Genomic DNA, 22,021 nt, shown 5'->3' on the forward strand with positions numbered 1-22,021 from the left:
GTGTGAGTCTCCGGGAGTGGGTCTGTGCATGAGTCTACGGGTCTTTGTGTGTGTCTGTGGGTCTCTGTGTAAGTCTACGGGTCTGTGTGTGTCTGTGTACGAGTCTACGGGTCTGTGTGTGTCTGTGGGTCTCTGTGTGAGTCTACGGGTCTCGATGTGAGTGGGTCTGTGCGTAAGTCTACGGGTCTCTGTGTGTGTCTGTGGGTCTCGATGTGAGTGGGCCTCTGCGCGAGTCTACGGGTCTCTGTGTGTGTCTGTGGGTCTCTGTGTGAGTCTATGGGTCTCGATGTGAGTGGGTCTGTGCGTAAGTCTACGGGTCTCTGTGTGTGTCTGTGGGTCTCGATGTGAGTGGGCCTCTGCGTGAGTCTACGGGTCTGTGTGTGTGTGGGTCTCTGTGTGTGTCTACGGGTCTCGATGTGATTGGGGCTGTGTGTGAGTCTATGGGTCTCTGTGTGAGTCTACGGGTCTCTGTGTGTGTCTGTGGGTCTCTGTGTGAGTCTGTGGGTCTCTGTGTGAGTCTGTGGGTCTCTGTGTGAGTCTGTGGGTCTCTGTGTGAGTCTACGGGTCTCGATGTGAGTGGGTCTCCGTGTGAGTCTGTGTCTGTGCACGAGTCTACGGGTCTCTGTGTGTCTGTGGGTCTCTGTGTGTGTCTGTGGGTCTCTGTGTGAGTCTGTGGGTCTCTGTGTGAGTCTGTGGGTCTCTGTGTGTGTCTGTGGGTCTCTGTGTGTGTCTGTAGGTCTCTGTGGTGAGTCTACGGGCCGCACGTGAGAACCCGGTGTAGCCGTGGGTGGGTGTGTGGCTGGAACCGGTATTGTAACCCAGCGACCACCTGACCTCTGAGCGAGCGAACTGCCTGTCTTGAAAGTGCAGTCCCTAACGCGTGCGTCCGTGCCTGTCTCCCCGCAGCGATAGACGGGGTCCCGTTTGTCCTGAGCGAGAAGTACGACACAGCCTCCAGAAACGTGAGCGGTTGTCGATGCACGAGTACCCCCCTCGCTTGGATCCCAACCCCTCGCTCGCTCAGCCTAACACTCGGTCTCATGCTCGGTCTAACACTCAGCCTAACGCTCAGCCTAACGCTCAGTCTAACGCTCAGTCTAACGCTCAGTCTAACACTCAGTCTCATGCTCAGTCTCTAACACTCAGTCTCATCGCACTCAGGCTCAGTACAACTCAGTCTCTAGCACTCAGGCTCAGTCTCTAACACTCAGTCTCTAACACTCAGGCTCAGTCTCTAACACTCAGTCTAACGCTCAGCCTAACACTCAGCCTAACGCTCAGCCTAACACTCAGTCTAACACTCAGCCTAACACTCAGCCTAACACTCAGTCTCATGCTCGGTCTAACACTCAGTCTAACGCTCAGCCTAACGCTCAGCCTAACACTCAGCCTAACGCTCAGCCTAACACTCAGCCTAACACTCAGCCTAACACTCAGCCTAACACTCAGCCTAACGCTCAGTCTAACTCTCAGTCTAACTCTCAGTCTAACGCTCAGTCTAACGCTCAGTCTAACTCTCAGTCTAACTCTCAGTCTAACGCTCAGTCTAACGCTCAGTCTAACGCTCAGCCTAACGCTCAGTCTAACGCTCAGCCTAACACTCAGTCTAACGCTCAGTCTCATGCTCAGCGTAACACTCAGCCTAACACTCAGTCTAACACTCAGTCTAACGCTCAGTCTACCACGACCACCACGACCACCACCGGCGTTGCGACCATCACGGCTGACTTGACCACGGAGGAGAGACTCTCATCCAGCAGTGGATCCACGTCGCGGCTGTGTGTGTGCGTGTACGCGTGTGTGTGTACGCGGTGTGTGTACGCGTGTGCGTGTACGCGTGTGTGTGTACGCGTGTGTGTGTGTGTGTGCGTGTGTGTGTGCACGCGCGTGTGTGTGTGTGCGTACGCGCGTGTGTACGCGTGTGTGTGTGTGTGTGTGTGTGTGCGCGTGTGTGTGTGCGTGTACGTGTGTGTGTACGTGTGTGTACGCGCGTGTGTGTGTGTGCGTGTGTGTACGCGCGTGTGTACGCGTGTGTGTGTGTGCGTGTACGTGTGTGCGTGTGCGTGTGCGTGTGTGTACGCGGTGTGCGTGTACGCGTGCGTGTACGCGTGCGTGTACGCGTGCGTGTACGCGTGTGTGTGTTGTGTGTGCGTGTACGCGTGTGTGTGTGCGTGTACGCGTGTGTGCGTGTACGCGTGTGTACGTGTGTGTGTGTGTGTGCGCACGCGTGTGTGTGTGTGCGTGTGTGTGTGTGTGCGTGTGTGGGGAGCGGTAGTGTAGCAGTTAGCGCGCTGCACTACGAACCCGGGGACTCTGGTTCGATTCCCGCTCACGGCAAACACCAGTGACGATTATCTGAACCGGTCCTGGTTCAGATAATCTGGGCCTCCCCTAGGTAGACTCGGCCTCAAAGTTAGTACCTGGTGCGGTGTGTAAACATCGCCACTGGGGAGACAAAGGCGGATCTGGCGTGGTGCTGACCACCCACCCCCTCGTGTGCCGTGCTGGCCTTCATAGGTGCTCGCTAACAGCACTTACCCCTACAGTCTGTTAGGGCTACACGGAGGATCTTTGTCTTTGTGTGCGTGTGTGTCGCAGGCTCACGGGATGGACATATCGTCCATCATCATAAAGTCCATCATCGACATCGAGAATGAAGTACGTTTACTCCCCACCCAGCCCTCTCTGCACGACGGACGGACACAAGAATCCCCTGTGGGCTGGTGTAACCAGGAGGTTCCTACCAGTATGACTATTTTTTAGACCTGGCTACCACAAGCAATGGCTTGTGGTAGCATGACTTTACCGAAAGAACCAAAGAGTATAATCTCAATAATCTCGGTGAGTGTTTCTAAAATAGACGTAGAAAAAAACAATGTGGTAATTAAAAATATTTTGTTTCAATTTCTTTGTGTGAACATCAACTACGCAACCCAACAGCCGCACAGCCTTCTGGGAGCAGGTATATCAGCAGCGTTGATTCGAATTCGACATTCAAAAGACAAAGATCCCCCATATAGGCTGATCAGGCTGTTGGGGAAAGTGCTGTTGGCGAGCACCTATGCAGAGCGGAACGAAACACGAGGGGTGGGTGGCCAGCACCACGCCCTAGCGTTGATGATCTTACACACCGCACCAGGTACTCATTTAAGGTTGAGTCGACCTAGGGGAAGGCCCAGGACCGGTTCAGACAATCGTCACCGCCGTTGGCCTCTGGTGCGGGAATCGAACTCGGGTCACCAGGTTCGTAGCGCTAACCGCTACACCACCGCTCCCACAATGCTCCATACAAAGACGAAGATCCCCCGTGTAGCCTTAACAGACTGTTGGGGCAAGTGCTGTTGGCGAGCGCCCACCACCACTTTCATGCTTTTTTTTTTTACACCGAAATCAAAACAAACTTACCCCTGAGAATGGCGCGGCCACACACGCCTTGCCTGGCCCAGCACGTTCGTGATGTACGATGCCACCTGCTGTTGAAAAGCAAAAAAACGCCGCCCTGTTGTTGGCTTCAGGGCGAGCGCGTTTGGCGATGCTCACGAGTTGCAGCAAGAAAGGATCTGAAATGAACCCACGACCTCCTGTATACCAGGGGGAGGTGGTAAACCGCTCCCCACTGTGGCACCCCCACTCACCGTGCCACCCACATCTCCCTTATACAATCTCACCTCTTCCCCCGCATCCCACCGCTCCCTCTCTCTGCGTTGTCTCTCCCTCCCTCGTTCGCTCGCTGTCCCGTTCCAGTACGAGTACAGCTTCGTGACGGAACGGAACGCGGTTTCCCAGTCGCCTGCAGCCTGCAGCTGAGGGTCACCCACGACTCCCGCCGACGGCACGCGGCCTCCGACCAAACCCGCCGGCGAAGCCTCGTCGCAGCAGAAGGAAGTCGCCCGCCTCGTCATCCCAGGCGCAGCGACGTTTCCACTCCCCCGTCGTTCCTTTCGCCCGATTGTTGGCTTGGGGGGGTGGGTGGGAGCCACGGCCGGTCGGCTGCTTTCAAGCGGCAAGAGAATTCTTCCCGGGACGAGATGTCGAACGAGAAGATCGGGGAAGTTGACTTCCTTGAAATTGATTGCGTCTCTCGCTCGCAACGGACGCGCGCAACGGACGTGCACATCGCGCGCACGGACGGACGCACGAGCGCACGTACGCGCAAACTTACACGGCGCACGCGTGCGTACGAACGCACGTGCGCGGACATACACGGCGCACGTACGTACGCATGGGACGCGCGTACGAACAACCGCACGCGCAGACGAACACTCGCACGCGCAGAACGATTCTGCGGCCAGCTTGCCGAATCCGTGTCGCCCGTTTTCGTTTTTTATTTTCGTTTTTTTTTATCCGATTTAATCGCAAGCCTTGACGCGACAGCGTAAAAAACAAAAACTACTAGAAAATGTAATGATACTAAACCGAGGCTCCGTGATTGTGATAGCGTCGCCAAGCGGCGATGACGAATTTACGCGGTTGCATCATTTAATTTCATTTAATTTTTTGCCAAATTGGCGGCGAGTTTTCGGATGTCTCTGGACCCACACCGCCCGCACGGTTGCCGGAAAGTTTCCCGCCTCCGATCTTACCGCGTGCCGTTCACCTTGCCTTGTCCGACGTTTCACCGCACATCCTGGGAGCATCTTCAGGAAATCGGTTAATGATAATAATGCTTTCATTTATGATGTAGCGTCAGTCATGTTAGTAGGTCCCATAATGCTGTGCAAAGACAGAATCCATATACAGCCGCTAGCAGTTCACGCTCACTCGTTCACTCACTACAGTGACTGACACACCCGCTAGCCACGTCTAACACCCCTGCACACTCGCACACACTCCCTCTCAACACGCACTCACTCACTCAAAACACTCGCTCGCTCTCTCAATCCACCCACTCTTTTTCACACACTCACTCACACTTTCACACAAACACGCGCGCGCACTCACTCGCTCGCCATTCACACACTCGCACTTGCACACTCATTCACACTTTCACACACACACAAATACGCTCACACACTCACTCGCTCATCATTCACACACTCACTTGCACACTCACTCACACACGCACAACGCGCGCCGCACTCACTCGCTCACCATTCCACACACTCACTTGCACACTCACTCACACTTTCACACACACACAAACACGCTCGCACGCTCACTCGACTCACCATTCACACACTCGCTTGCACACGCCCTCACACTTTCACACACACACAAACACGCATGCGCACTCACCTCGCTCACCATTCACACACTCGCTTGCCCACGCACTCACACTTTCACACACACACAAACACGCACGCGCACTCACTCGCTCACCATTCACACACTCACTTGCACACTCATTCACACTTTCACACACACACAAACACGCACGCGCACTCACTCGCTCACCATTCACACACTCGCTTGCACACTCACTCGCTCACCATTCACACACTCACACTTTCACACACACACACTCGCTTGCACACTCACTCACTCACCATTCACACATTCACTTGCACACTCACTCACACTTTCACACGCACACAAACACGCACGCGCACTCACTCGCTCACCATTCACACACTCGCTTGCACACTCACTCGCTCACATTCACACACTCACACTTTCACACACACACACTCGCTTGCACACTCACTCACTCACCATTCACACATCACTTGCACACTCACTCACACTTTCACACGCACACAAACACGCGCGCGCACTCACTCACTCACCATTCACACACTCACTTGCACACTCACTCACACTTTCACACACACACAAACACGTGCTCTCTTACTCATTCACCATTTCACCCAGTCACTCACTCAACTCACTCACTCGCACTGACACTGATTCACACACTGATTCTCACACACACACACGCAACAGTTGATTTCCTGAAGAAACTCCCACAGCGTGCGCACGTTGGTAAACGTTCTTAGTTTTACTTTTACCGCGATGATGACGATGTTTTATGCAAAAATACTGTACGTGGTTTTTGATGGAAGGAGGGACGGGGGGGGGGGTGAGTGAGTTGAGTGAGCTTTGCTCGGTAATTTTACTGTTAAACTAAAACTGAACTGCTTTTATTTTTCCAAGTAAGGCCCACTGAGATTGTGAGTTCGATCCAGGACCCCTTGACGCCTGCTGCTGTATATTTGGAGTTTGCGTGTCTCTCTCCCCGTGGTCGCGTGGATTTTTCTCCGGGTCCTCCGGCTTTTTTTTTTTTCCTTTCCAACATTTTAGAATGGACGTTGACGCGTTCGGAGTGTGTGGCGACCGCTTTACATTTCCACGCGACGGCGATGATGAAAAACCACAACTTGATCTTCTTGGTTCTTTCAGTAAAGTCACGTAGAAGGGAAGTAATAAAATAAGAAAATAAAACATAATAGAATAATTCTCACGACGTTTCGGCCACAACGCAAGCAGCCGTCCTCAGGTGAAGAACATGTCTGTTGGAAAAGACTTGTTCTTCACCTGAGGACGGCTGCTTGCGTTGTGGCCGAAACGTCGTGAGAATTGTATTTTATTATGTTTTATTATTTTATTACTTCCCTTCTACGTGACTTGACCGAAAGAACCAAGAAGATGAATCCCTGCAGTCACGAAAGCTTTAAATCGAAAAGCCACAATTTCGTTGAGCTAACGTTTGTGATAGCAAGGGGTCACTTCTGATAACCAGATACGTGGCCCAGTGGGGCTTTACCTGGTAAAAATTTAAATAAATGTCTCGTTTAGTTTTAGAGTCTTGATAGTGCTTTGGATGGGTGACCACCCCAGCATCACAGGTGCTATAGGCTTTGGGGTTACATTAGCAGACGCTAGAGGGCAGTGCCGCAACATTTATTGTGCTGTACTATGCTCCCCCACACCTTAACTGGGCCGCACTGACCAGTGTGGTGAAGTATGGTCAGATATCCGTTCCACGAGTGTTGTGGCGCGATTTATTTATTTCTCTTCCAGACGATGGCAACAACAATAATATTGTTGTTGTTGTTTGTAACGCTGTGCTCGGAACGTTTTTGCTCGTTGTCGGAAATTGCGTAGGTTCGATTCTGAGTCGGGGGTTTGACTCGGCGGGGGCACTACCATCACTACCACCACTACCACCACCACTACCATCACTACCACCACTACCACCACCACTACCACCACCACTACTACCAACACTACCACCACTACCAGCACCACTACCATCACTACCACCACCACTACTACCACTACTACCACTACTACACCACTACCAGCACTACTACCACCACTACCAGCACTACTACCACCACTACCAGCACCACTACCATCACTACCACCACCACTACTACCACTACTACCACCACTACCACTACTACTACCACCACCACTACTACTACCACCACTACTACTACCACCACTACCATCACTACTACCACCACCACTACCACCACCACTACCACCACTACCATCACTATTACTACCACCACTACCACTACCACCATTACCACCACTACCACCTCTACCACCATTACCACCACTACCACCATTACCACCACTACCACCAACACTACCACTACTACCACCACTACCACCACTACCACCACAATACCACCACAATACCACTACCACCACCACTACCACTACTACCACTACCACCACCACTACCACCACTACCACCACTACCACCACCACAATCGTTGCCCACCGCTCCCACCGCACCGCTCTCTCTCTCCGCACATCGTCGCCGCCCGTTGAGTTCTTCCCTTTCGCACCGCGCGTGGCCACACGCTCCGATCGGGACGGGGACGGGGGTAGAGGTTGCAATTCGACTTCGGTCAAATCCGCCGCCGTCCAAACGTCTCGTGCCTTTTTTTGTTATTCGGGAAGACGCAGTTCCACGCGTCCCGCTGGAAACTTGAGTCGGACACACGCACACAGTTCGGGCTTTTTTTGTTTTGTTTGTTGATCTACTTGCAAAACGATCGTGTTTCCGAGTTTGTGTTCGGACCCGTCGACAAACCCTCCCTCTCCCCTCCGGGGTGAAGTATGGTCAAACGACCCCCACAAACGGCCGAAGACGCCTCCACGGACGTGGGGGGGGGGGGGGAGAGGCCTTTGCCCCCCCCCCCGCCCCCCCCCCCCGGTGTAAACATCTCCTGACTCCGAATCACCACGAAGATCGCCTTAAACGTCGTGCGTTCAGCCCTTGCCCGTTGCGACGACGGTCGGTAACGCAACCCGTGACAGAAACGCAAAATGAAATGACTTTATCGGCACCCGAGGCCAGAGGTCGCAACCGGGTACCCGATACACGTACCCTACCCGATACCCGGCTACCCGTACCCGGCCAGGTACGGGTATGGGTAGACCGTGAGTCACTGTTGAGTCACCGTTTGTCACTCATTTCCCAACGTCTTGTCTCTTCTCACAATTCAAGTTCCTAGAATGAACCCACCCGCGCCTGCAACATGGCTTCATCCCAGAGGTCGCAACTGGGTACCTGATACCCGTACCCTACCCGATACCCGGCTACCCGTACTCGGCCGGGTACGGGTACCTGTTTGCGACCCTGGTGCAGCCGGGTACGGGTACGGGTAGGCCGTGAGTCACTGATGAGTCACCGTTTGTCACTCATTTCGGGTAGGGTACGGGTAGGGAATGGGTACCCGTAATGGCCGGTGACGATTATTCGAACCGGTCCTGGGCCCTCCCCTAGGTCGACTCGGCCTCAACGAGGTCCCGGTGCGGTGTGTGGTAAACATCGCCACTGGGAGAGAGACAAAGGCGGTCGGGCGTGGTGCTGGCCCACCCACCCCCTCGTGTGCCGTTCCAGCCTTCATAGGTGCTACTACTCGCTGACACGGCTTGCCCCTGCAGTCTGTTACAGGCTACACGGGGGAATCGTTGAACCATAACGCAGCCGCGCTAATCCGAAATGCGCGATCGTGACATTCGAGAGCGATTTTGTATTTATTTATTGACTTTCAGCCGCGGTCGGTGGCACGGGGGGTGGGTGGGGGGACCGCTTGGGGTAAAGGTGGGGGTACACCCCCTACCCCCCCCCACCTCTTCCAAACCACGTCTGGGCCGGTCGTGGAAGAGTAGGCCAAACACCACCTTCGAGTGGGGGGGGAGGAGGCCCTTCCGCAAAAGTGATTTTCCCCTTTTTAACTTATTGCGACAACATTTTTTTTTCCCGCGCCTCATTCCACACCCCTCCTCTCCCCCCTTTTAATTTATTTTCGCGAGCCTTGGGGGGGTGGGGGGCAGTGTGTGACGGAGAGAACACGTGGGGGGGGGGGGCGTTGGTCGGGGGGCTTCAATGTTGCCGTGGCGCGTAGCCAGCCGCCCCCTTTGCGCGGCTCCACTTTGTCGTTTCGCGTTCTCTCGTGTTTGTTTGTGTGTGTGCGTGTGTTTGTGTCTGTGTTTGTTTGTGTTTGTTTGTGTGTGTTTGTTTGTGTGTGTTTGTGTTTGTTTGTGTTTGTTTGTGTTTGTTTGTGTGTTTGTTTGTGTGTTTGTGTGTGTGTTTGTGCGTGTGTTTGTTTGTGTGTGTTTGTGTGTGTGTTTGTGTGTGTGTGTTTGTTGTGTGTTTGTGTGTGTTTGTGTGTGTTTGTTGTGTGTGTTGTTTGTGTTGTGTGGTGTTGTGTGTGTTTGTGTCGTGTGTTTGTGTTTGTGTTTGTGTGTGTGTGTTTGTGTGTGTTTGTGTGTTTGTTTGTTTGTGTGTGTGTGTTTGTTTGTGTGCGTGTGTGTGTGCGGTGTGTGTGCGTGTGTGTGTGCGTGTGTGTGTGTGTGCGTGTGTGTGTGCGTGTTTGTGCGTGCGTGTGTTTGTGTGTGTTTGTGTTGTTTGTGTGTGTGTGCGTGTGTGTGTGTGCGTGTGTTTGTGTTTGTTTGTGTTTGTGTGTGTGTGTGTGTTTGTTTGTGTGTGTGTGTGTTTTGTTTGTGTGGTGTGTGTTGTTTGTGTGTGTGTGTGTTTGTTTGTGTTTGTGTGTGTGTTTGTTTGTGTTTGTGTGTGTGTTTGTTTGTGTTTGTGTGTGTGTGTGTTTGTTGTGTTTGTTTGTGTGTGTTTGTTTGTGTTTGTTTGTGTTTGTTTGTGTGTGTGTGTGTTTGTTTGTGTGTGTGTGTGTGTGTGTTTGTATGTGTGTGTGGTTTGTTTGTGTGTGTGTTTGGTTGTTTGCGTGTGTGTTTGTGTTTGTTTGCGTGTGTGTTTGTGTTTGTTTGCGTGTGTGGTGTGTTGTTTGTGTTTGTTTGCGTGTGTTTGTGTTTGTTTGTGTGTGTTTGCGTGTGTTTGCGTTGTTTGTGTGTGTTTGCGTGTGTTTGTGTTTGTTGTGTTTGTTTGTGTTTGTTTGTGTGTGTGTTTGTTTGTGTGTGTGTTTGTTTGTGTGTGTGTGTTTGTTTGTGTGTGGTGTTTGTTTGTGTGTGTGTGTTGTGTGTGTGTGTGTGTGTGTTTGTGTGTGTGTGTGTGTGTGTTTGTGTGGTGTGTGTGTGTGTTTGCGTGTGTGTGTTTGTTTGTGTTTGTTTGCGTGTGTGTGTTTGTTTGTGTTTGTTTGTGTGTTTGTGTTTGTTTGTGCGTTTGTGTGCGTTTGTGTGTGTGCGTTTGTGTGCGTGTGTTTGTTTGTGTGTTTGTTGTGTTGTGTGTGGTGTGTTGTTGTGTTTGTTTGTGTGTGTGTGCGTGTGTTTGTTTGTGTGTGTGTGCGTGTGTTTGTTTGTGTGTGTGTGCGTGTGTTTGTTTGTGTGTGTGTGCGTGTGTTTGTTTGTGTGTTTGTTTGTGTGTGTGTGGCGTGTGTTTGTTTGTGTGTTTGTTTGTGTGTGTGTGCGTGTTTGTTTGTGTGTTTGTTTGTGTGTGTGTACGTGTGTCTTTGTGTGTTTGTTTATTTGAGTTTGTTTGTGTGTGTGTACGTGTGTCTTTTGTGTGTTTGTGTATTTTTGAGTTTGTGAGTTGTGTTTGTTTGTGAGTTTGTTGTTTATTTGAGTTTGTTTGTGTGTTTGTTTGTGTGTGTGTGTGTGTTTGTGTATTTTGAGTTTGTGAGTTTGTGTGTTTGTTTGTGTGTGTTTGTTGTGTTTGTGTGTGTGTGTTTGTTTGTGTGTGTGTTTGTGTATTTTTGAGTTTGTGAGTTTGTGTGTCTTTGCGATGTGTTGAGCCAACGCGGCCGTGACGTCCCACGCAGAGTGGTCGCATATCCATCCCGTTTTGGTCCGACGCTGCCTCGATGTTGGTCATTCGGCGTCGCCTGCCCGCGCGGTGTCCGTCGTTTTGTGCCGCGACCGCCTTCAGGAACACGAAGCGGCGGTCTCAGCAGCGTTCCTGATTTTGAAGCGGGGGAGTTGAAATTGCCGGCACGAAAGCTTTTTCCTGCGTGGCATCGATCCTCTTAATTTTGTGTGTTCGTTGAAACCTTGTCAATTTGAACAACAGCATCTATGAGACTGAAATTTTAACGGTGTGATTATTGTTTTTTTAAATGAATAATGCTCAAGAGAAATCGGTTGAATTGCGGCGCTTTGCTCGTTTCAACAGTACGAGAAATACCAAGTCGCTTCTGAGTAGGGGGGGGTGAGGGGTGAGAGGGGTGAGAGTGGATCTGTGTTCACATCTGAACAGTTTGGCTGGGGGGGGGGGAGTTTGAAAGGGGGGAACGGCTTTAGGATTCCACATTCATTTCCTGAAGAAGCTCCCAGCGCATATCCCGAAACGTCGGACCACCACGACCGCGTTCACCACCACAAACCCCGCTCCACCGTAAATGCGTTCACCACAACCACGTTCACCACAACCCTGCACACCACAACCCTGCACACCACAACCCTGCACACCACAACCCTGCACACCACAACCCTGTTGTACCCCACAACCCTGTTGTACCCCACAACCCTGTACCCCACAACCCTGTACCCCACAACCCTGCACACCACAACCCTGCACACCACAACCCTGTACCCCACAACCGCGTACACAACAACCCTGTACCCCACAACCCTGCACACCGCAACCCTGTACCCCACAACCCTGTACCCCACAACCCTGTACCCCACAACCCTGCACCCCACAACCCTGTACACCACAACCCTGCACACCACAACCCTGCACACCACAACCCTGTCCACCACAACCCTGCACCCCACAACCCTGCACACCACAACCCTGTACCCCACAACCCTGCACACCACAACCCTGTCCACCACAACCCTGCACCCCACAACCCTGCACACCACAACCCTGTACCCCACAACTCTGCACACCACAACCCTGTACACCACAACCCTGCACCCCACAACCCTGCACACCACAACCCTGTCCACCACAACCCTGTCCACCACAACCCTGTACCCCACAACCCTGTACCCCACAACCCTGTACCCCACAACCCTGTACCCCACAACCCTGTACACCACAACCCTGCACACCACAACCCTGCACACCACAACCCTGCACACCACAACCCTGTACACCACAACCCTGCACACCACAACCCTGCACACCACAACCCTGTCCACCACAACCCTGTACCCCACAACCCTGCACACCACAACCCTGCACACCAAAACCTGTACACCACAACCCTGTCCACCACAACCCTGTCCACCACAACCCTGTACCCCACAACCCTGTACCCCACAACCCTGTACCCCACAACCCTGTCCACCACAACCCTGTACCCCACAACCCTGTCCACCACAACCCTGTCCACCACAACCCTGCACACCACAACCCTGCACCCCACAACCCTGCACACCACAACCCTGTACACCACAACCCTGCACACCACAACCCTGCACACCACAACCCTGCACCCCACAACCCTGCACACCACAACCCTGCACACCACAACCCTGCACACCAAAACCCTGTACCCCACAACCCTGCACACCACAACCCTGTACCCCACAACCGCGTACACAACAACTCTGTACCTCACAACCCTGCACACCACAACCCTGTACCCCACAACCGCGTACACAACAACTCTGTACCTCACAACCCTGCACCCCACAACCCTGTACCTCACAACCCTGCACACCACAACCCTGTACCTCACAACCCTGTACCTCACAACCCTGCACACCACAACCCTGCACCCCACAACCCTGTACCTCACAACCCTGTACCCCACAACCCTGCACACCACAACCCTGTACACCACAACCCTGTACACCACGACCGCGTTCACCATAAAAAGTTCACCACAACCGCTTTCACCGCAACCCTGTACCCCACAACCCTGTACACCACAACCCTGTACACCACGAACGCGTTCACCATAAAAAGTTCACCGCAACCGCTTTCACCGCAACCGCTTTCACCGCAACCCTGCACACCACAACCCTGTACACCACAACCCTGTACACCACGAACGCGTTCACCATAAAAAGTTCACCGCAACCGCTTTCACCGCAACCGCTTTCACCGCAACCGCGCTCGCCTACGCAGTGGCGGTCGCGTTCTTCGTTCTTGTTGTTCTTGTTGTTGTTCTTCCTTGTTGTTGTTGTTCTTGTTGTTGTTGTTCTTGTTGTTGTTGACGCCGTGAGTTTGTTTATTCTCCGCAGCCGACCGCCACCGGCGTGGGGGGGGGGGGGTCCCCCGCGTGCTAGATTTGAAGCTTTCGTGACTGCAAGGATTCATATTCTTAGGTTTTTTTTGGTAAAGTCACGTAGGTAAAAATATAAATTAATGAAAGTAAAAGAAAAAGAAAATTCTTTTATTTGTATTATTTTATTTTACTTTTATTAAATTTATTTAAGATTTGTGTAACAAACAGCGCGCAATGCCACCGAGAACTCGCAATTGCAGGGGCTGCTCCTTTACCTTCACCCCTGGCTTATTGTTTGAATGCCGCTCGCGAATTGTTTTGTTTGAAGTTTTTAAATAATCGTTTGAGAAGGCCTGCTGCTGTTGCCGGTCAATAGACTAAAAATGTAATAACATTTTCGCTACGAAGTTGATGTTGCTGTTTTTTTTATATATACTAAGTTTTAATCTTCGATTTAAAGCTTTCGTGACCGCAGGGATTCATTTTCTTGGTTCTTTCGGTAAAGTCACGTAGAAGGGAAATAATAATTTACAATTTTGTTTTATTATGTTTATTTTTATTAATAAATAAAATTGTTAATAAAAAATATGAATAAACAAACATTTCATAATTTTTTTTATTAATTAAAATAAAAAAAATTGTTTGCTTATTATCTTAAAATAATAAAATAATAAGCATTTAACTCTTTTGTTTTCTTTTTATTAATAACTAAAAATGGGGGGAAAATTCTGAATAAACAAATTTCATTAAAAAAATGTTAATAAAATAAAACGTAATTTTGTTTTCTTTTTATTATTTTATTAGTTCCCTTCTACGTGACTTTACCGAAAGAACCAAGAAGACGTTTTAATCGCTCACGTTTTTTTGGAGTCGAGACCGCACAGACCGATTTAGAAGTCCTTTCTAGTTGTTGCACTTTACGTTTTTTTTTGCCTTTGTAAAGTTGCCGAGGAGAAGCGTGGCACCCTCTCTGGCTGCGTCCATTGCAGGGGCTGCACCTTTGACCCGTCGGCGGCGGCGTCGTGGATTGACAACCCCCGAAGGGAGGAAAAAAAGTGTTACGGCCGATTTAAAAAGGGAAATTTGAAACTTTTTGTTTGTTGCAAAAAACATTTTTTTACTAATGTTTCAATTTCTTTTTTTTACATATTTGTTTTGTTAGACTTTTTTTGACGAATGTTTTTTTTTTTATTTTTAAATGTTTACGTATTATTTAACTTTTCTTTTAACTTATTTCTTTCATTGACTTTGACATTTTTTGTGACAATTTTCGACATTTTATACATTGCTTGAAATTTTTGACATTTTCTTTCTTTTGTTGACATTCTTTCGTGACAAAGTCTACAAATTCTTTTTGTAAAAAAAAATTAATACTTTTGACATTTTAAAACATTTTTTAAAGGCATTTTTGATGTGTTAATTGTTTTTGTGCGTCGCTTTGTTTGTATTAACAAAAAATTGAATGTGTTTTAATTGTATTTTCTTCCTTGTTAGTTCAACGTTTTCGCCAAACTCTTTACTTCGTTTGTGGCTCTCCCCCGTCGCTCGCAAAAAACGCGACTTTTTCACGCCCCCTGCCCCCTCCACGCGCGTTCCATTGTTCCTTCGTTTTTCGTTCGTCGTTCCAACGACTCCTTCCCCACACCCCCTCCCCTCCCCGCTCCGTTTTTAAAAAGCGTTTTGTTACAAAATCACACCGCGGGTTTTTTGTTTCTTACGCGCTACTAATAAATTCGTGTTCTAAACAGAACGATTCCTGATTTTTTTTTTCGTTACGCATACGAGTGATTATTTATTGTTACGCATACGAGAAGTATTAATTAATTGATACGCAAACGAGTAATTCATTAATACGCATACGAGTCATTATTAATTGGTACGCATACGAGAGCGTGATTACACTGTAACAAAAATATTGTCTCTGGGTAGTGTTATTTTCCAATTGCTTATACCTCAAAAGTACAGAAAATTGCTGTTATTGATTTGAAGTTTTCGTGACTGCAAGGATCAATACTCTTTGGTTATATCGGTAAAGTCACGTAGGTGTGAAAAACACATTCCTGCGGAGGGAGCTGGTAGGAACGGTTGGGTGCTCGGTCAATGGCCTGCAGGGTCAACGGCGGCGTGGTGTATTCCGCAAATATGCCCGACTGTGAGGGCGGGCACAAGCCGGCGTGAGTAGGTTAAACGTTGAGTTTTATAAGGGTACCAGGGCGTGATCAGCCCCTCCCACCCCAGCCCCACCCCCCACCCAGCCCCACCCCTCCCACCCCAGCCCCTCCCCGCATGACGGACGGACGGACACAATAATCCCCCGTGGGCTGGTGTAACCAGGAGGTTCCTACCAGTATTATTGTAAAGGGCCAGGTATAACATCCCATTTTAGATAACAGCAATCGGGGGCATCCAGCAATCGATGCTGTTGGGAAGAATTTATTTCACAAACACAAAACATCCGCAAAATAAAACGAATTAACCTTCTTGGAATACGCCGTGCGTTCGCAACAGCAATCTTCAGCGCGTCACATTTGCTTTTTTTGTATTAAATGTTAACTTAAACTTTCTATAGACGTACTTATTCTCTAATTTTTTTGTGCCTGATAAGTGAAGAGCCAATGTCATTGTTATTTCTTCTAAGTATTAATTTTATCCTTAAATTAGTGTGTGGTGGGGTGGTGTAGCGGTTAGCGCACTCTGCTATGAACCTGTGAGACCCGAGTTCAATTCCCGCTCACGGGCCAACACCAGCGACAATTATCTGGGCCTCCCCTAGGTCGACTCAGCCTCAAATGAATACCTGGTGCAGTTGAAACACCGCCACTGGGGAGACAAACGCGGTCGGGCGTGGCATTGACCACCAACTCCCCTCGCGTGCCATGACGGCTTCATGCGTGCTCGCTAACAGCACTTGCGCCAAGTCTGCAAAGGCTACACGGGGGATCTTTGTTGTTTTTGTGGTGCGGGTTGATGGCTTAGAGGTGAGAGATGACGAGTCAGACCCCCCGTTGAGAGCCGGGCGTCCCAGCTCCCGCATTTTATTCGCTACATTTCACAGCCTCCGGCTCCCGAAATTAAATGGCGGGCGGGATAGCTGCCCCCCACCCCCCCCCTCCAAGACAAGCGGCGTGTCACGTGGGGAAAGACCTCGCGAGTGGCTCCGCATTATCCACTCGCGGGCCGGTAACTCAAACACGAAGGGGGGGGGAGGGTCGTGGGTGGTTAACGACTGACGAGGAAACCCATTACCGATTTTCAAAGATCAAATTCCGCCAGAGAAACAGCCAAGGCACCCCACCACCACGCCCCCCCCCCCTGAGTTGTTACCAAAAGGCTCCGGGACGTTCGGACCCACGACTACCGTCGGGGTGGAAATCGATGCGTTTTGCCCCCGCGAGAGACGCACGTAATGAAAACACCGAAGCGTTCGCTGGGAGTGTGGATTATCATCATCATTTTTTTTTTCTTGTGCAATCGGTCGCCAAACTCAAACTGTGTTCATCTGCGTGGGGGGAGGGGGTCACCAAAGGGAAAGACTAACAACATGCCCATCGGATCGTTTCTGGCAGAGCTCCTTAACATTCACGATTTAATGTTAACGAACTAATGGGGACTTGGGACGTCACAGCTGTCTGTGTGTGTGTGGTGGGTGGTGATTGTGCACGTGCATACGCGTGTATGCATACGTGCGCGCGCGTGTGCACGTTTCCCTCCATACGCACGTTTGTGCGTGCACACATCAGAGTTGCATACACACACGCGCGTACCCATACATGCATCCCTGTGTCTGTGTGTGCAGTCGTGTATATCTATACTCGTGTGTGTAGGTGTTTATCAACGTATGCCTGAATGTATACACGCACGCATAAGCGCGTGTGTCCACACACACACGTAGCCATGTGTGCGTGGACACAGGTGTGGTGGTGTACGTGTACGTGCGTGTACGTGCGTGTACGTGCGTGTGTGTGTACGTGCGTGTGTGTACACGGTCGAGTCTTCTCCGCGCCAGCGATTTTAGCGCAGCGCCTTCACTGGGCTTTTGAAGTTGGCGGCGGCCTGCAGCTGCAGTTGGTAGGCCATGGGGTGGATCTTGAATCCGTAGAGGCTGCAAGCGAAAAGAACGCACCGGTTAAGCGTTCACGTCAACCCGCCGCTCTCCGCACAAAAGACATCCACGCCAGTGGTGGTCAACTGGTCTCTCCCGAGCCGCACGAGGATCTTTAATACACCACGTGCAGTACTTTAAATCAGCCGCAAGCGGCTCTAGCGAAGGAGCATGGACGTAGATGGTAGAACGACCTATCAATAGTATCTATGAATAATAAACGTCTCGCGATTAGAGGATGATACTGGTAGGAACCTCCTGGTTACACACTAGCCCACAGGGGATTATTGTGTCCGTCCGTCAGGGAGGGGCTGGGTGGGGAGGGAAGGGCTGGGTGGGGATGGGCTGGGTGGAGAGGGTGGTCAGGGGCTGGGTGGGGTGGGTGGGGCTGAGTGGGGGGTGGGAGGGGTGGGGCCGGGTGGGGAGGGGCTGGGTGGGGAGGGGCTGGTCATCCCGTGGTGCCCTTATAAAACTCAACGCTTAACCTACTCACGCCGGCTTGTGCCCGCCCTCACAGTCGGCCATATTTGCGGAATACACCACGCCGCCGTTGACCCTGCAGGCCATTGACCGAGCAACCCAACGTTCCTACCAGCTCCCTCCGCAGCAGCAGGACAACGTGTTAAAGAGAGGGAGAGAGAAGGAACGGCGGCAGGAAAAGGGAATCATTCGGTTTCCGGTAACGCCAAAGAATCCCTCCCTCCCCGCCACTCCCCGATTGGTCAAGCCACGGTGACTAGGAGATGTTAACTACCTCGCCTGGTGTACAGGAGTCCGTGGGTATTTGGAGTTTGCGTGTCTCTCTCTCATCATCATCACGGTGGCTAGGAGATGCTAACTACCTCGCCTGGTGTGCAGGAGTCCGTGGGTATATTTGGAGTGTGCGTGTCTCTCTCTCTCTCCCCGTGTTTGCGTGGATTTTTCTCCCAGCGGTTTTCCCCCCGCATTCATAATCAACGTCATGCATTTAGCTTATCTGGCTGCTATAAATGACCTATCATTTGTGATGCGCAGGTCACTACTGAAAAGGGGCTTCTACATAGCTCAGTGGGCCTTACCTGGTAAAATAAATAAAGTAGTCAAATAGTATTTAGAGTAAGTCAAATTTAGCATTCTCAGGAAGAATGTAATCAACCAGGTAGGGTGTTGACTGTTATGTTATCCGACTCTCGTTGTATTACATTCCATTTCTGAGTATACTAGATTTGTGTTTCTATTTCATTTATACCTGATGATTGCTTGTGTTGCAATCGAAACGTTGTATGCTAGTATTTAATTTATTATTTTATCTTTATACGTGACTTCACAGAAAGAACCAAAGAGTAATTCCTGCAGTCACAAAAGCTCCAAATTACGATAGTATTTAGAGTATTTATCTGCTATTAATTTCCACACACGATGATGATGATGATAATGATAAGCCACTTCGTTGATGGGTCAGGTCGTTGCTGAAAAACAATCCCTATAGCTCAATGTTGTTTGGGGGGGGGGGGCCTTACCTGGTAAAATAGAGTAGTCAAATAGTATTTAGAGTAAGTCAAATTTAGCATTCTCAGGAAGAACGTAATCAACCAGGTAGGGTGTTGACTGTTATGTTATCCGACTCTCTGTTGTATTACATTCCATTTCTGAGTATACTAGATTTGTGTTTCTATTTCATTTATACCTGATGATTGCTTGTGTTGCAATCGAAACGTTGTATGCTAGTATTTAATTTATTATTTTATCTTTATACGTGACTTCACAGAAAGAACCAAAGAGTAATTCCTGCAGTCACGAAAGCTCCAAATGAAGATAGTATTTAGAGTATTTAACTGATATTAATTTCCACACAACGATGATGATAAGCCACTTCTCGTTGATGGTCAGGTCGTTGCTGAAAAATAATCCCGATAGCTCAATGTTGTTTTAATGTAATTACCTGGCAAAATAAAAATAGCTTAGCGAGGGCAGCCACTCACCGCGGCACGAACTGGTTCGCCGGGCGCTTGGGCCGATACTCGGGGTGCACCATGAAAAGCATGTGCGGGAATCCGGTGCCAAAGTAGGCTCCGTCGGTATGGTGGTGACGCGACGACTTGGGTGTGTACACGTCCATGCACTTGGGGCAGTAGAGCTTCACCATCGCCTCGCCCGGGACATCCGACAGACCTGGTTCGCGGTTGGGCGAGGCACGATAACACTGGTCAACACACTTTTTAAATCCTTTATATTAAGTTCACTTGCTTGCTTGCTTGCTTAGGACCGTGCAAATCTTTCGGTCGTTTTTTAACCCACTTCCCGTGATCCAATCGAGCTGACATTTTGTACACAGACTCGTTGTGCGTGACAATGCATTTTCGTGAAAAATTGTTCCCAAAATTTTACACTGTTTAGGGGAAAATAAATAAATATTTAATTGCCTCTTGTTTAATGCTGCCAGACAATCATCTGACCCATAGGTGGCAGCCATCTCAAGCCAGAGGACGAGAGGACTCTAGCCGCCCCGATGCTACGCATATAAAGGATTTATATTGAAAAACTTTGCTTTTACGGGTTTACTTTTCTGGCATATTCCGGCTCGTGTACATTTCCAAACGATAAGCCGCTTCTCTATGAGCGATCATTTGTGGCCAAGTCACTTCTGAAAGAGCTGTGAAGGTCGGTGGGCCTTGCCTGGTAAACAAAAAGTTTAGTTTTTAGTTTTAACCGCGCTAACGCTGGTCAACACACTTTTTCTGGCATAAGGTATTCCAACGGTTTTAATGTAATTTTGGGGTGCCGATTCCAAATCTGGCATCTGTTTTTGTCTATCACATCAGGTTTTTGAGATATCAAATATTGCAATTTCAATAAAAACTGCGGAAGAAAAATATTAAATAAATGTGGATATCTACATTAAATGATAATAAACACACTATCCTAAAAATACAGCACCGTATTTTAACACTAAAGCAGTCATTGACTCGCAACAACTTGCAATCATGTGACAGAGTTCATTTCGGGTAAAATCAATGAAAATGGGGTATGCCGATAGCATACAAATTAGATGTGATAGAGCAAATCTGAGAACAGATTTGGAATCAGCACCCTGAATTAGTCTAGAACAGCTGCAAAAGTCCAGGCCAGAATTTTGTTTTTGTTGAACAGTGTTATTCAACGGTTTTTACTGAACTTGATTCCTCTGTTTGTCGTGGTCGAATCTTGTAATTAAAACTTCCTCCACTTCCCGTTATCAAATCAATTCCACACGTTGCACACACGTGCTCAAGATCCGGTGACAATGCGTGCCTCTATCAAAATCGGCATCAAAATCAATTAATTCGCTACTTGAAAGCACCATTGGAACCTCCTTTGGCGTCATCTGGTCCAACACCATGTGAAACTAGGCTCTAAGAAAAGCTGTCTCGGGTGTGGACCAATCAATTTCAAGGACACTGCATACATCTCATCAGAGTTGTGTTTTTTGTTTGCATTCCGACCGCAGGTATTGTGGTCAATGCAAACATGACTCCTTGTAAAAAAAGTGTCAGTTTTGTTGCCAGATAAAAGGGTAAAAAACCAATTATCATATTTTTACTGGCAAATGAGGTTCCAATGGTGTAAATGCTTACCCCGAGCTCTCATACTCTGATGGTGCGTTGTCTTTGAGTTGTGCGCCTTTTGGCGTCATCTGGTCCAACCATGTGAGACTAGGCTCTAAGAAAAGCTGTCTCAGGTGTGGACCAATCAACTTCAAGGACAGTGCATACATTATCAGAGTTGTTTTTTGTTTGCATTCCGAACGCAGGTATTGTGCTCAATGCAAACATGACTCCTTGTAAAAAAAGGTGTCAGTTTGTTGCCAGATAAAAGGGTAAAAAAACAATTATCATACTTTAAAACAATTTACATTTTGTATGGACACCTTATTATTTATATATTTGTGTGTAGGTCAAAAACGTCGCGGTCCCTAAACTGTGGAATCGGCTCGGACAAAACGCAGACGCCATTGACGTACTCCTCGACCGTGAGTTAAACAAAGTTGTTCATTTAGTTTAACACGTAGCAGGCTTTCACGACCAATATTATCCATAATAAAGGTGTTTGGGTCAGATCGCGTTATTTACAAATGTGTAGTAACCCTCCACCACCCGACACGGCCAATCAGCAAAAAAGCGTCACGTTGACAAAAAGACAAAATAGTTCACCGCTTTAGTCCACCGGTGTGTTGAAGAGTGAATCCACAACATTTACACATTTTATGTGGCCGTCTGGAACGCTCTTCCTTCCATTATTAGGTAGCCACAGTCGCCCTCCAGCAACAACGTAGGGGAAAGGAGCGAACTGCCGGGCGGCTAAAACATCAGCGATTTGGCAGAGTGGGGAGCAGAGCTGGTGGTGCTTTGGGCAGTCGTCTCAGTCAACTCGTGGCACCTGGGTTCTGTCCCGTGACCTATCAGCG

The 22,021-nt window shown here is 49.4% G+C and overlaps 1 protein-coding gene and 1 long non-coding RNA gene across 2 annotated transcripts; one reads left to right on the forward strand and one right to left on the reverse strand.

Moving 5' to 3' along the window:
- Window positions 1–819: 819 nt before the first annotated feature.
- Window positions 820–3,949, forward strand: LOC133361614 (uncharacterized). The gene is made up of 3 exons (XR_009757398.1): window positions 820–962; window positions 2,599–2,658; window positions 3,745–3,949. It is a non-coding gene; the product is annotated as an uncharacterized LOC133361614 (long non-coding RNA).
- Window positions 3,950–17,103: 13,154 nt separating this feature from the next.
- Window positions 17,104–19,751, reverse strand: LOC133361653 (casein kinase II subunit beta-like). The gene is made up of 2 exons (XM_061580664.1): window positions 19,560–19,751; window positions 17,104–17,598 (listed from the first exon to the last, which is right to left on the reverse strand). Exons 1-2 carry the CDS (start codon window positions 19,721–19,723, stop codon window positions 17,508–17,510), a joined length of 255 nt encoding a protein of 84 aa, XP_061436648.1. The 5' UTR covers window positions 19,724–19,751; the 3' UTR covers window positions 17,104–17,507.
- Between the last annotated feature and the right edge of the window lie 2,270 nt (window positions 19,752–22,021).

The sequence above is a fragment of the Lethenteron reissneri genome, chromosome 1 (genome assembly GCF_015708825.2).
Source record: "Lethenteron reissneri isolate LAM-NWPU_2019-01 chromosome 1, ASM1570882v1, whole genome shotgun sequence".
NCBI lineage: Eukaryota > Metazoa > Chordata > Hyperoartia > Petromyzontiformes > Petromyzontidae > Lethenteron > Lethenteron reissneri.

Coding starts and splice junctions, on each gene's coding strand:
- LOC133361653 (XM_061580664.1), bottom strand. CDS start 19,723: ATGGTGAAGCTCTACTGCCCCAAGTGCATGGACGTGTACACACCCAAG. Junction 17,599..19,559: donor GCGAACCAGTTCGTGCCGCG/GTGAGTGGCTGC, acceptor TTTCGCTTGCAG/CCTCTACGGATTCAAGATCC.